Source organism: Chrysemys picta, chromosome 1, assembly GCF_011386835.1.
Source record: "Chrysemys picta bellii isolate R12L10 chromosome 1, ASM1138683v2, whole genome shotgun sequence".
Lineage (NCBI taxonomy): Eukaryota > Metazoa > Chordata > Testudines > Emydidae > Chrysemys > Chrysemys picta.
The window spans coordinates 107503262-107517873 of NC_088791.1; the positions used below are offsets into that span (position 1 = coordinate 107503262).

Here is a 14612-nt window from a genome sequence, read left to right on the forward strand (position 1 = left end):
ACCCCAAACGACCTCCCGCAACTCAACCTCCTGCCCCAGCCCTGAGCCCCCTCCTACACCCAAACTACCTCCTAGAGCCTGAACTCCCTCCTGCATCCCAACCCCCACAACCCCCCACTCATACCCTGAACCCCCCATTTCTGGCCCCACCCCAGAGCCTGCACCTCCACCCCAGAGTCTGAACCCCTTCCTGCACATCAACCCCCTTTCCCAGCCCTGCACCAGAGCCTGCGCCCCCAGTTGGAGCCCTCGCCTGCCCTGCAGCCCAACCCCCTGCCCCAGCCCAGAGACAGGGCCGGCTTTAGGCCAATTCAACCAATTCCCTTGAATCGGGCCCCGCGCCCAAGCCCCAGTATGGCGTACCAGCAACAGCCAGTGCGCCATTCCGGGTGGCCCGGCTTCCCCAGGGGGCAATTTAAAGGGCCCAGGCCCTTTAAATTGCCACCAGAGCCCCACTGCTGGAGCCCGGGGTAGGGCTGTGGGGCTCTGGGGGCTATTTAAAAATAGCTTCCCCAGGGCTCCTGCGGCTATTTAAAGGGCCGGGGCGGTAGAAGCAGGGGAGCCCCGGGCCCTTTAAATAGCCCCCAGAGCCCTGGGATAGCGGGGGGGTTTAGGGGCTATTTAAAGGGCTGGGGCTCCAGCTGCCTCTGCTGCACCCCCTGCCCTGCCCGCAGCCAGCCCCTGCTGCACCCCCTCTCTATCTCCAGCCCTGCACCCCCTGCCCGCACTAGCCCTGCACCCTCTGTCCTGCCCGCACCACCCCCGCCCCCCCGCCCTGCCTGCAGCCAACCCCACACCCCCTGCCGTCTCCAGCCAACCCCTGCCGCACCCCCCTGCCTGAAGCTAGCCAGTCCTGCACTCCTCTGTCTCCAGCCCTGCCAACCCCTGCCGCACCCCCCTGCAGCCCTGCCTGAAGCCAGCCAGCCCACCCCACACACCCTGTCTCCAGCCAGCCCCACACCCCTTGCCCTCCCTGCAGCCAGACCCTACCTTCAGCCAGCCCCTGCCCTGCCTCCAGCCAGCCCCATGTCCAGTGGTGCCCTGCAGTTCCCAGGGCAGTAACCCTGAACACCTGCTTCAATGATGGGGGCAGGGAACAGCTGGGACCCACACATGTGCACACCCCCTCCCCAGGGAGTGGCAGGGATCCGCACATGTGAAACGGAGCTCATTAATAACTGATCAACAGCATATATGACACAATGTACATAATATATAATTGTATTATTTATATAGTTATGGAAAGTAAATAATACATGGAAGAAATGAAAGGGCTTTTTTCACAGGGCTTTTTTTTTTTTTTTTTTTTTTTTTTTGTTAGTCACCCCTGCCAGGGCCCCGCCGAAAATGTTCGAATTGGGCCCCGCACTTCCTAAAGCCGGCCCTGCCCAGAGACCCCCCTGAACCCCTCATTTCTGGCCCCACCTCAGAGCCTGTACCCTCTCCCAACCCCTGTATCAGACCCGAGCCCCCTCCCACACTCTATGCCCCCTAGCCCACACCGCCAGCTGGAGCCCTCACTCACCCCTGCACCCAACTTCCTGCCCCAGCCCAGAGCCCCACCCTGAACCCCTCATTTCTGGCCTCACCCCCTCCCAAACCCCAACCCCCTGCCCAGCCAGGGCAAATGAGCGAGGGTGGGGGAGAGCGATGGAGCGGGGCAGGGCAGGGGTGTTGGGTGGTTTTTCCGCAGTAGGAAAGTTGATCACCCTAGTTTACCTACACGCTTTGTTTGGAGGAGTCTCCTTTCGGCCCTGACCAAAGCTCATGGCAAAGTTGCTCTGTCCCGACCCCTGCTATAAAGCGCTGCCTGAGCCCTGCCCAGCCGGATCCTTGTGCCCACGGACTCCCTCCTTCGCCAGAGGCTCAGCCCGCCCCGCCTAGCGCCCTTTCCCCGCGGGCGCTGCAGTAAAAGGGTAACTGATCCGCCCCGCCCCCTTCCTGCCACGCCGAGTTGCCAGTGAGCGAACGCAGGGCGAGGCCGGCTGGGCGTGTGGGCTCGGAGGGGGCCGCGCCCACGCCGCGGAAGTCCAGGAGCCCTGCCCCCGGAGCGGCGGGAGGGAAGGTGCGCGCCTCCCTGCTCCCATCGCCAGGCTGGGGGCGGAGCAGGGGGCGCGGCTCCCTCCTGCCCCTGGGGCGGCAGGATCCTGGCAGCCAGCTGCTACCTGCGCTGCGGGGAGGGCGTGGCAGAGCCACGGGCTGCCCAGCCCCGTCCCTCCTGCACTGGGCGCTGGAGCTGGGCGGCGGCGGCTGCTCAGCCAGGGACCGTAGGGAGCAGGCTCCACCGCAGCCTCCGCTGGAGCTTCTTCCCCCAGCTGGACCATGGGCACCCCGGACTCCTCTGCCGCCGACCGCAGCTACATCCGTACCGTCCTGAGCCACCAGACCCTGCAGGAGCTGGACAGTTCCACCCTGGCTTTGCCCTCCGAGGCCAGGCTGAAGCTCTTGGGCAACCGCAACGGGACGGAGAAAAGTCTCCGCATCCAGCAGCAGGTCAAGCAAACGCTGTCCAGGAAAAGTAAAGGCTCCTTGTCAAATGGTGAGTGCCCCAAGCAGGGCCCGATCACGTCGTCCCCCCCCCCCCCCCCCGTGACTCTCCCTTTTGCTTTCCTCACCACCCCCCTTCCCTTTCTTTTCTTCCTCATTCTCCTTGTTCTTCTGATTCTTCCTCCCTCCCCCTTACCAAGATTAATACCAATAGTCTCTGGTACATTTTGCTTTCTTCTTTGCAGTTCTCTCACAAGGCAGCCTTATCCTGTAGGAAGGCTCCTGCCGAAGGTGACTCTGATATTCCATGACTCTCTGTGTTTCCATCTTACCCACGCAAAAGTTTGAATCATTCACTCCAGGAGTCAAATGTTTCCCTTACAACCTCTTCCCACCCCCTATCCCCCTTCAAACCATTCTGCCTGTCTTCCTCCTTATGGACTGTTATGCTAAGACCAGCTGTGAGGTTCTCCATTTTTCTGGCTTCTTTCAACTGTGTGTCAGGTCTCCAGTTGAAATTGTCGCTATACAAATGTAACCAGGAGTGCCTAAACAATTTAGGAGTGCAATCTTAATTTAAGCAACAGAGGGTCCTGTGGCACCTTTAAGACTAACAGAAGTATTGGGAGCATAAGCTTTCGTGGGTAAGCTTGCAAGCATCTGAAGAAGTGAGGTTCTTACCCACGAAAGCTTATGCTCCCAATACTTCTGTTAGTCTTAAAGGTGCCACAGGACCCTCTGCTTTTTACAGATTCAGACTAACACGGCTACCCCTCTGATACTTGACAATCTTGATCTGAAAGTCAGGGGGATTTATGCTCTATCCGTGCTTTTGAAGATTGTGGGCATTTTGATTAAGCTCAGTATCGGTTATGTTCTCTATCTTAGTGTTTGTAAACTGCAGTGGCCCTCCGGGAAATCAAGTATCAGGGGGTAGCCGTGTTTCTGTGGTGTGGTGTGTAGTTGCTGGTGAGTATTTGCTTCAGGTTGGGGGGTTGTCTGTAAGCGAGGACTGGCCTGCACACCACACCACGGAAACACCAACCCAGGAACCAATCCCTGTAGCAAACCTCATTGCCTACTCTGTCCCCATATCTCCTCTGGCGACACCATCAGAGGACCCAACCACATCAGCCACACCATCAAGGGCTCATTCACCTGCACATCTACTAATGTTATATATGCCATCATGTGCCAGCAATGCCCCTCTGCCATGTACATTGGCCAAACCGGACAGTCCCTCCGCAAAAGAATAAATGGACACAAATCGGACATCAGGAATGGTAACATACAAAAGCCAGTAAGTGAACACTTCAATCTCCCTGATCATTCTATTACAGATTTAAAAGTCACTATCATTGAACAAAAAAACTTCAGAAACAGACTTCAAAGAGAAACAGCAGAACTAAAATTCATTTGCAAATTTAACACCATTAATCTGCACTTGAATAAGGACTGGGAGTGGCTGGCTCATTACAGAAGCAGCTTTTCCTCTCCTGGAATTGACACCTCCTCATCTATTATTGGGAGTGAACTACATCCACCCTGATTGAATTGGCCCTGTCAACACTGGTTCTCCACTTGTGAAGTAACTCCCTGCTCTCCATGTGTCAGTACATAATGCCTGCATCTGTAACTTTCACTCTGTGCATCTGAAGTGAGGTTTTTACCCATGAAAGCTTATGCCCAAATAAATCTGTTAGTCTTTAAGGTGCCACCGGACTCCTTGTTGTCTTCCTCAGGGAAATGGCCTTGAGATGATCTAATGGGACTTTCCTGCCTCTTACAGTATTTACCATAAGATCATAGCTGTCACTGTGTCTCTTCTTTTTTCTTTAATGCTCTCTCTCTCTTTCCTTTCTGATTAAATAAATTAGCCCTGATTTTCCTCTCTTGCTACAGTATTTTCACAGTAGTATACCTCCATTGACTTCAGCTGAGTTACTCCTGGTTTACCACAGGGTGGAAGAAGAATCATGTCTCTTCCTCCTCCACCCTGTAACCATTTCAGTGTGTGTGTGTTAATCCTCTTTTAATTATTTTTTCTAACTGTCCCTATTTGCTAAAGAAAATGGAAAGAAATAAAGAAAATGTCTTGCCTGCCTTCAGGCTACAAACATAAAATAAACAAAGGAGAGGCATAATAAAATATACATGGGAAAGGAGTTATTAGGAGACATGGAAACAATAATACCATAGAACAGGGATCAGCAACCTTTGGCACCCGGCCCGAGGGAAATCCACTGGTGGGCTGGGGTAGTTTGTTACCTGCAGCATCCCCAGGTTCGGCCGATCGCAGCTCCCACGGGCCGCGGTTTGCCATTCCCAGGCCAATGGGGGCTGCGGGAAGTGGTGGCCAGCACATCCCTCGGCCCACGTGGCTTCCTACAGCCCCCATTGGCCTGAAATGGCGAACCATGGCCAGTAGGAGCTGCAATCGGCCAAACCTGCGGACACTGCAGGTAAACAACCCCAGCCTGCCAGTGGATTTCCCTGATGGACCGCGTGCCAAAGGTCGCTGATCCCTGATATAGGCATTGTTGTGCATAGTGCTTTATAATTAAATAAAAGGGTATCAATCCCTGCCTTTAGGAGTCTCTGACCTGTGGGTTGGATTCATGCAGCCACACTCTTTGCACACCACATGGCCTAAAGCACTGAGAGATGGGTGCCTTCAGCTCTTCTTATAATATGCCTCTATATTAGTATTAATTGGTGTTGGAAATATGTTTTTATTTTAAAACAGAGGCATCCAAAAAGCTGAGGATATAAGGATCAACCATGAAAGCTTTAATCCTGTTTTTTTAAGTAAAAAGATGAGAAATATTGACTCACTCTTTATTATAGTCTGCTCCATTTATGTGAAGAGTCTTAAGCTGAGTTTTAAGTATGGAAGCTATCATCTTTTTGTTCTCATAAAAATATGAGATAAAGTACCTCTTATGGATAAATATAATTCATCTAGCTCTCTTGTCCCCAGCAAAAAAATAATAATAATAATTCTGATCTAGTGCTATTGGTGGCTTCCAGCTTAAAAAAATTCACTAAAAATGAATGGGATGCAGTCACAACTGTACCTTTGTTAAAAAAGTTTGCAAGACATCCATCAAAATTACGTACCCTTGGTTTCACAATCAAGTGCTCAGTAGCTCTAGACAGAATACAGTTTATATGTAAATTCTCAGTTTGTGAGCTTGAATATAAAAGAAGCTTCCAAAGATTTTAACAATTGCCATTTGTTCTGTTGAAATGCATTTTTATTTTACTTTATTTTATGGCTAACAGTAGAGTTGAGACTTTGAAAAGTGCTTCTTTAAACAGAAGCTGACAAATGAGGATGGGTTAGGACAATGCAAATGTCAACACACCCAAAAAACTCTGAAAGACAGCTCCAGACCTACTACTTTCTCTAATTCCTCTTCAGGGTGTTTGCAATTCTGATGGATTTGGGATATTTGGGTTTTTTTTATTTATTTATTTACTTTGTTTATTTGAAATTCAAGTATTGCAGACATTTTGTATTTTTGAAATGCCAATAATTTTTCTTAAATAGGCTTCAGAAACAAGAAGCCTATATATAAAATGCCTGTGATATGTGCACTAGTTATGGCACTAAGGACTTTAACAACAGTTCTTTTTCCTAATATGTACCTGTGCTCAATTTATCACACTTCTTTCGGTTATTTCCAACTCAAAACACAGAAAGACCCAAGAAAACTGGATTTGCTTCATATTAATGTTTATACTTAGGTAAGCCCCCTCCACAGAGATTTGCTACTATTTTAGATGAAAAAAATGTCCATCTTCCTGAATTATAAAGCCTTTCAAACTTTGCTTTGACACCACTGGCTAAATATACACCAAGTGCCTAATCCTGCACCCCTTAAAGTCAATGGGAAAACTCTCATGCACTTCAAAAGGAGAATGCTCAATCCCCTCTGATATAAATGCCCCATTAGTAAGCATTTCAGACCCAGTTCAGCAAGCCATTTAAGCATACGCATAACTGGACTATTCACACACTTAAAGTTAGGCAAGCACATAAGCACTTGTTTCTGCATGTATAAAGAGGAATCAATGCTCTATAGCCAAAATGCTTCTGAAATAAATGTAGTCAAACTTTACTAATTCTGGGTCACTGAGAACGAAAATGATGCTTAAAATTGTTGATTGGCTCTAGTTTTCAAGATATGCTATTGGGTCAGTATATACGACCCTTGACTTGAGAATGGCGGAGGATAAGTGAGTTATAAAGGGAAGGGATCTCAATTTAAACCAGAAATGACTAAAATACATCTTTGACTGGATCTATGAATAAATCTATGACTGGGTTTGGACAGTACTTGCTTTTTAGGCAAAACAATGAATGATGCAATCTGAAGCTGGTATTGCATCATACATGATATGAATTGCATCATGTTATTCCTAGAAGTCATGGATGATGCAATCATAACAAAGCTTACATCACTCTGCTGAACAAATTGCCCTATATCAGCTCTAGAAATCATACAGTGTCGTGCTCTCTTATTTGTCAGTGTTTGATTTTGCAAAGGGACACATTTCTGTTTAGCCAAAATGAGGAGAGATGCCTCGTACTTGTGTGAACAGTGCAGATAACTTCTGCTATGTTTGTGGTGAAGTGACTTTTGCATCACAAAAGCGCAGTATAACCACTATGGTTAAGAAAGCCTATCACCTTTATTTTGGCTGCAAAACTGGAGATCAGGACAAGAGGTGGGCCCCACACATATGCTGCAACACTTGTGCAACAAATCTTCGCCAGTGGTTGAACAGGAAAAGGAAATCTCTGCCTTTTGCAGTGCCAATGATTTGGAGAGAGCCAACAGATCATACCAGCAATTGTTACTTCTGCATGGTGCCTCCAGTTGGGAAAGGTGTGTCAAAGAAGAAAAAGTGGACTGTGCATTATCCAAACATTCCATCAGCTATACGCCCAGTACCCCACGGAGAAGGACTGCCGGTTCCTGATGCACCAGAATCATTCTCACTTGAGTCAGACGAGGAAGAGGATGAAACTTCTGGTCCTGAACCATCAATGTCACAGGACCCACATTTTCTCCCATCCTCCTCCTCTGAACCACACCTCATAACACAAGGTGAACTGAATGACCTTGTCAGGGATTTGGAACTACCCAAGAGTAAGGCAGAGCTATTGGGCTCCAGACTACAGCAGTGGAATCTCCTGGCAGGTGATGTTAGGGTTTCCATGTTCCGTGACCGTCAAAAGGATCTTGTCCCATTCTTCTTCGTGGAAGGTGATCTTGTAGCCTGCAACAACATCGATGGTGTGATGGCAGCCCTCAACATCGTTCACGATCCAGATGAGTGGAGACTGTTCATTGATTCATCGAAGATGAGTCTTAAAGCTGTTTTACTGCATAATGGCAATGTTTTGCCATCAATTCCAGTTGGTCATGCAGTCCATATGAAGGAAACCTTTGACAACATGAAACAACTTTTGAGGTGCATAAACTATGACCAACATCAGTGGCAGCTTTGTGGCGATTTGAAGGTTGTTGCTCTCCTGCTTGGTCTGCAGACTGGATACCCAAAGTACTGCTGGTTTTCTCTACAAATGGAATAGTCGTGCAAGAGATTCCCACTACATCAAGAAAGATTGGCCACTTCGACAATCATTGGAGCCTGGGAGGAAAAGTGTTCAGCATCCACCACTTGTTGAATCAAGGAAGATTTTGTTACCACCCTTACACATCAAGCTGGGTCTGATGAAGAACTTTGTCAAGGCCATTGACAAAACACAAGCAGCTTTCAAGTACCTCTGTGGAAAATTTCCAAGGTTAAGTGAAGCTAAGATAAAGGAAGGTGTCTTTGTTGGTCCTCAGATTCGTGAACTTCTTTGAGATGATGCATTTGACCATGCACTGCGTGGTAAGGAAAAGACGGCATGGAAAGCCTTCCAGTTAGTGGCAATAAATTTTCTCGGAAACAACAAGGCAGACAACTACAGGTTGTTGGTGGAAAACCTCCTCAAGGCATACAAAAGCCTTGGTTGCAACATGTCACTAAAGATACGTTTTTTGCACTCTCATCTAGATTTTTTTCCACCGAACTGCGGAGCAGTGAGGGACGAGCACGGCGAGCGATTTCACAGGACATTGCAACAATGGAGAAATGCTATCAGGGCAAATGGAGCCCATCAATACTTGCAGACTATTGCTGGACAGTGACAAGAGATGCTCCATTTAATGAATACAAGAGACAAGCCAAGAAGCACCGAGTAGACACTGAATAGAACTAAACTATGTACATAATAAAAACAACAAGGAGTCTGGTGGCACCTTAAAGACTAACAGATTTATTTGGGCATAAGCTTTCGTGAGTAAAAACCTCACTTCTTCGGATGCATAGAGTGAAAGTTACAGATGCAGGCATTATATACTGACACATGAAGAGCAGGGAGTTACTTCGCAAGTGGAGAACCAGTGTTGACAGGGCCAATTCAATCAGGGTGGATGTAGTTCACTCCCAATAATAGATGAGGAGGTGTCAATTCCAGGAGAGGAAAAGCTGCTTCTGTAATGAGCCAGCCACTCCCAGTCCCTATTCAAGCCCAGATTAATGGTGTTGAATTTGCAAATGAATTTTAGTTCTGCTGTTTCTCTTTGAAGTCTGTTTCTGAAGTTTTTTTGTTCAATGATAGTGACTTTTAAATCTGTAATAGAATGACCAGAGAGATTGAAGTGTTCACTTACTGGCTTATGTATGTTACCATTTCTGATGTCCGATTTGTGTCCATTTATTCTTTTGCGGAGGGGCTGTCCGGTTTGGCCAATGTACATGGCAGAGGGGCATTGCTGGCACATGATGGCATATATGACATTAGTGGATGTGCAGGTGAATGAGCCCTTGATGGTGTGGCTGATGTGGTTGGGTCCTCTGATGCTGTTGCCAGAGTAGATATGGGGACAGAGTAGGCAACGAGGTTTGCTACAGGAATAGGTTCCTGGGTTGGTGTTTCTGTGGTGTGGTGTGTAGTTGCTGGTATTTGCTTCAGGTTGGGGGGTTGTCTGTAAGCGAGGACTGGCCTGCCTGCCAAGGTCTGTGAGAGTGAGTGATCATTTTCCAGGATAGGTTGTAGATCGTGGATAATGCGCTGGAGAGGTTTTAGCTGGGGGCTGTATGTGATGGCCAGTGGTGTTCTGTTATTGTCCTTGTTGGGCCTGTCCTGTAGTAGGTGATTTCTGGGTACCTGTCTTGCTCTGTCAATCTGTTTCCTCACTTCCCCAGGTGGGTACTGTAGTTTTACGTATGCTTGATAAAGATCTTGTAGGTGTTTGTCTCTGTCTGAGGGGTTGGAGCAAATTCAGTTGTATATTAGGGCTTGGCTGTAGACAATGGATCATGTGATGTGTCTTGGATGGAAGCTGGAGGCATGTAGGTATGTATAGCGGTCAGTAGGTTTCCGGTATAGGGTGGTGTTTATGTGACCATCACTTATTTGTACTGTAGTGTCCAGGAAGTGGATCTCTTGTGTGGACTGGTCCAGGCTGAGGTTGATGGTGGGGTGGAAATTGTTGAAGTCCAGGTGTACATAATAGTTTTTTGCCTTTTGTTTCATCATAAATTTTATTTATATAACCCTTTTGCTGATTTTTAAAGTGTTACATAAACAGGACAGGTGAAATATTATCATGTAAAGCAACCATAAACACATGAAAAGACCTAGGTTTACAATTTATGATTAAAACTCTACTATATACACAATATACATTGACATAAAATGTAAAAACGTAAATATCTTAGAAACAGTAGCCAATCAGTTGTTTTAATTGTCATAGTTGAATTCAGCACATCAAAATGCATAATAAATAGCACATTTTATCTCTGAAGCAGACGACTTCTCAAAAATTGTTATAGGTACTGCAAAGGGCCTGATCCTATAGTCCCTGTGCCCTAATGATTTCCATTGACTGAACTGGAAGTTCTGGGTGTGCAAGGAGTATAGCATCAAACAGTATATTTTCTATAAAAGGCACCAGACTAATTGTTCCAGCTCAGCCTTAACAAAGAGAAATAGATTGGGTTTGTGCCCTTTTTTGCTGTTTCATAATGCATAAAGAAGTCTGAAAGTATTTTGTTGTTGTGGGTTTTAATTTAGTTTTTCTGCTTCTTTTTTCTTGTTAGAAGTTCAGATCCATCTTGAAATATGTGCCTTTTTATTTATTGAAAAAAATAGTTAGTCTTGAAATGAGAATTACTCCAGTTGCTATACGATTAAAATTAAGTGCTGTTTCAGTTCTATTTTAAAAGAAAAACACCTGGTCAGTGATCAATACCAATAAACAATCTCCATTGTCAAATTATTATATTATTATTAAATATAGTAAGTGGCATTAGTTCCAGCTACTGTTGAACCAGTTGCTGTAGCTTTAAAAGTTTGGTCAGAAAGAAATAAAATTGAGCCCTAAAGCAGTCAAATGAAAATTGATTGTCTACATCAATAAACTCTCTGCCACTTGGTCTCACTGCAAAACAGAATCTGTTATCATCACAAAGAGAGATAGCAGTATCAAAATGTTATGCAATAATGGGTCTGGAATTCCTCCCTTCAGTTCACATGTGTAATTTAACAGTAGTGGCGATTTCATGTGCTCTTCACGAGATTAGAACCCATAATATTTCTATTTCTCCTTTTCACCAATCTGGATCTCGTTGATGTGTCTTTACTGGCTACTTAATTCTGTTTCTGGCAATTCCATTCCTCTAGAATTGACCAAAGTCCACACCCTTTTATATCTTTAACTATTTTATTGATGGGTAGAAAAGCAGAATCTGGCACCATAGCTTATCAAAAAGGGCCCTGACTATATAATTAATTCGACTGAAGGAGTCGCATTCAGTTTTATGAGGAATAGACCTATAAAGCTTCTGAGATTTTGGAGGACAGTTTTGGGTGTAGGCCAGTTATGGATTAGGTCCCCTTTTATGTCTCCCTTACGTTTCTTCATTTGTATAGGTCTTAATGGGATTTTTCTCCCTTGCTTTTAGCTGATTTTCTCTCTTCTAGGTTGAGTAGATGTTTCAGTAGAAGTTGGATCATACTCAATCTCACATTTTAAAATCAAAGAAAATCATTCCCTTTTAAAATCATTGTAGAGAGAGGCGTTGGGTAGAAGGAACATTTGCTGAAGACTTCCATTCATATTTTTTCCTGTTAAATTCCTTGCTACTTCTTCCTAAACAATAAAGGCTTTTTGTTTTTCTTAAACTATGAGAAATTGTGCAACTGTTCCAGCCTGGACAAATGTAAAGTATAAAACATTAGGAAATATACTGTAGGGATCACTCCTCCATTGGCAGGGAGATGGACTGAATGATCTGGATGACTCTTTATCTCAAGCATCTGTGATTCTGAGAAGGGCTGATACAATATGGTACAAATGTAAGTGCTTCCGCATTTCATGAATGTTTGAATATTAAATTAGATAGGAGAAGAAAGAAAGCAGGAACCCAGAACTCTGAAGGGTACCTGTAGGGGACACTTTCGCCCACTCGGGGCGGAGGGGGTGCAAACAGAGCTTCATGAGGTGAGGAAACCATATCAATATGAGAAGATCATGACCACTAATGGACTCTGACTACCTGGGGTGTGATTATATTGAGACCTGCTGGGTTTCTTGGCTCCACGAGGTTTTTGTGGTAGCTATCCAAATACAGGTACAGATGGTAAAGAACCTCATAATTGAGATGTGAGCACACACAGCGTTTGAGGCATTTGGTGCTCACTGAGTCTTTACAGACTGACTGTCCCATTCGTGTTTTGTGCTGTCTCAGTTACACCCAGATTTGTCCTATTGTCACTGTGACTTAGAGGTTGGGTAGTAGATAGGTGGACTTTGGCTGCAAGCTGCAGACAGGCTACCATCCATGACCCAGGATTATTGGGAGGAATTCAAAGCACTTGAAGCCTTTCTGGACACAGGAAAAACTCTGGTACAACGTCCAAGGGATCAACAAGGGCTGGAGGAGAAACACTCACAAGATGGGTGGGAGCTTTTCCCAGAGTCCACTCAGACTCTTCAAGACTCCCTTTTCATTACAGAAGATGTGTTGCTAATTCTCGTGATTTTATCACAAGTCTAGTGGTGATTGGTGGCTTTTTTTAAAGCACCAGCTTCTGGAGTCCTGTGATTATGTAAGCCTTTTTGTTAAAATGAAAGCTGAGATTAAGCTTCTGGCACCCTAGTTGCAGAAAAAAGCCTTAAAATCTGATCCCTAAAGTCAGGAGTGTGCCCTGCTTGTCCGTCCTGAGACCCACCCTGGCCTAAAGGCTCAAAAACCAGAAGGCAAATACGGAGCACCCAGACTTCATTTACGTTTTTTGTTAAATCTCATAGTTTTTTAAGCCAATCTTCTGATTTTGGGGGCCTAACAGCAGCTGGAGCCCGGGAGAAGTGCCCGGCTGGCGGCTGGGGTCCGGAGGCACGGGGGCTGCCCGAAGCCGGTAGCGCTCGGGCAGCTCGGCTCTTAAACAGAGCCGAAGAGTCAGGGGAGGAGCAGAGCAGCCGCAGGAGGGGAAATGCCCGGCCGGTATTTTCCCGGACATGTTCAGCTTTTTGGCAATTCCCCCCCCCCCAGACGGGGATTTGATTACCAAAAAGCCGGACATGTCCAGGAAAAAATGGACATATGGTAACCCTAATATAGACCCATAGCCTGGGATTTTCAAAGGAATCTAAGGAAGGTAAGTCCCCAAGTCCTATTGAATGTCAAGCTGAGTTGGGTCTCCAGTCTAGATCTCCTTATAAATACCCCAACCATAAAGCACTGGGCAAACAGAAAGTGGTCTAATGACACAGCATGATTGCAAATATATGTATTTTTAAGGAATAAATAAATAGCAGTTCTTTGAGTGGAGAAGTAATACTGCTCGGCTTCAAAAACATTTATAATTGCTGAAGGAGTTACACCAGTAAATTACATCTTAGTACTACTGGGGCCTTGGGACAGGACAACGATGTGTGATATAAAAAGTCTATAAATTAAACAAACTATATGAACAGGTGGGGGTCTCAGATGGTATCGCGCAGTGGTAGGCAGAATAACCACAGTGCACGTGTTTGTAGAGCAAACCAGACATCGCTGGCACCACTTGGTCAAATACTTAGGTATCCCTTGCCTGATATAAAAGACACACACAGACTTAAAGTGACAGAGCAATGCAGCTGGCACATATGACTGAATTTGGCCCAACATCTTTAAATGCTTTTCAGTAGTATACATAGGTTCTGATTTATCCTTACACTGTTACATTCCAATGAAAATCCATAACCGCTCCATGACATAATCCTTTTTCAGCCTCTTGGTCTGTTTCATTTTTGCCACATCCTTTGACCGCCTCAAAATAGTTACCCAGGTCCAGATTCACAAAGGTATTTAGATGCCTAAAAGCACCTAAGCAAGTTAGATGCTTAACTCCCATTGAAAGTCAATGGGTGTTTGTTTTTGCCAATCCCACTAGGTTTGTAACTTTAGGCACCCAAGTATCTTCGTAAATCCGCCCCCTAGAGTTTTAAAGATGCAAATTTCATCCAGTTTTGGCTCAGTTAACCATGTAGTTCTTTAGTTGTGTTCCTTCTGGTATTCGAGGTCAAACTGCCTTTTGGATCAAAGTGATGTGACCAGTCAGTTGCTCTAGGTCAGGGGTCGGCAAGCTGCAGCTCTGGAGCCACATACGACTCTTTGGCTGCCCCTTTGCAGGCAGCCATTTTTTGAGAGAGTGCAGGCTCTGGCTGGGAGGTGCTTACCACAGGTGGCTCCCGGCCAGCAGCGCAGCAGGGCTCTGGCTCCACGCTGCTCCCAAAAGCTGCTGGCACATTTCTGCACACCGTTGGGGGGAGGGAAGCAGTAAGTCTCCGTGCGCTGCCTGCGCCCGCAAGCACACCCCTGCAGTTCCCATTGGCCGATTCCCGGCCAATGGGAGCTGTGAGAACAGTACTGGGGGCAGGAGCAGCACGCAGAGCTGCCTCCCCACTCCCACTCCCCCTCCACCGGGGGCACGCAGAGACATGCCAGCAGCCGGCTGCTTCCGGGAGCAGCATGGGGCCAGAGCCCTGCTGCGCCGCTGGCCAGGAGCCACCTGT

General features: G+C 46.4%; 1 protein-coding gene across 1 annotated transcript in view; it reads left to right on the forward strand.

The window, feature by feature from the left end:
- The first annotated feature begins 1995 nt into the window (after window positions 1-1995).
- Window positions 1996-14612, forward strand: part of PKP2 (plakophilin 2) — a 79723-nt gene continuing 67106 nt past the window's right edge. Inside the window, exon 1 of the mRNA XM_005311871.5 lies at window positions 1996-2539. Coding sequence (XP_005311928.2) covers window positions 2323-2539 — 217 coding nt within the window. The 5' untranslated portion in view covers window positions 1996-2322. The remainder of the gene's footprint in view (window positions 2540-14612) is intronic.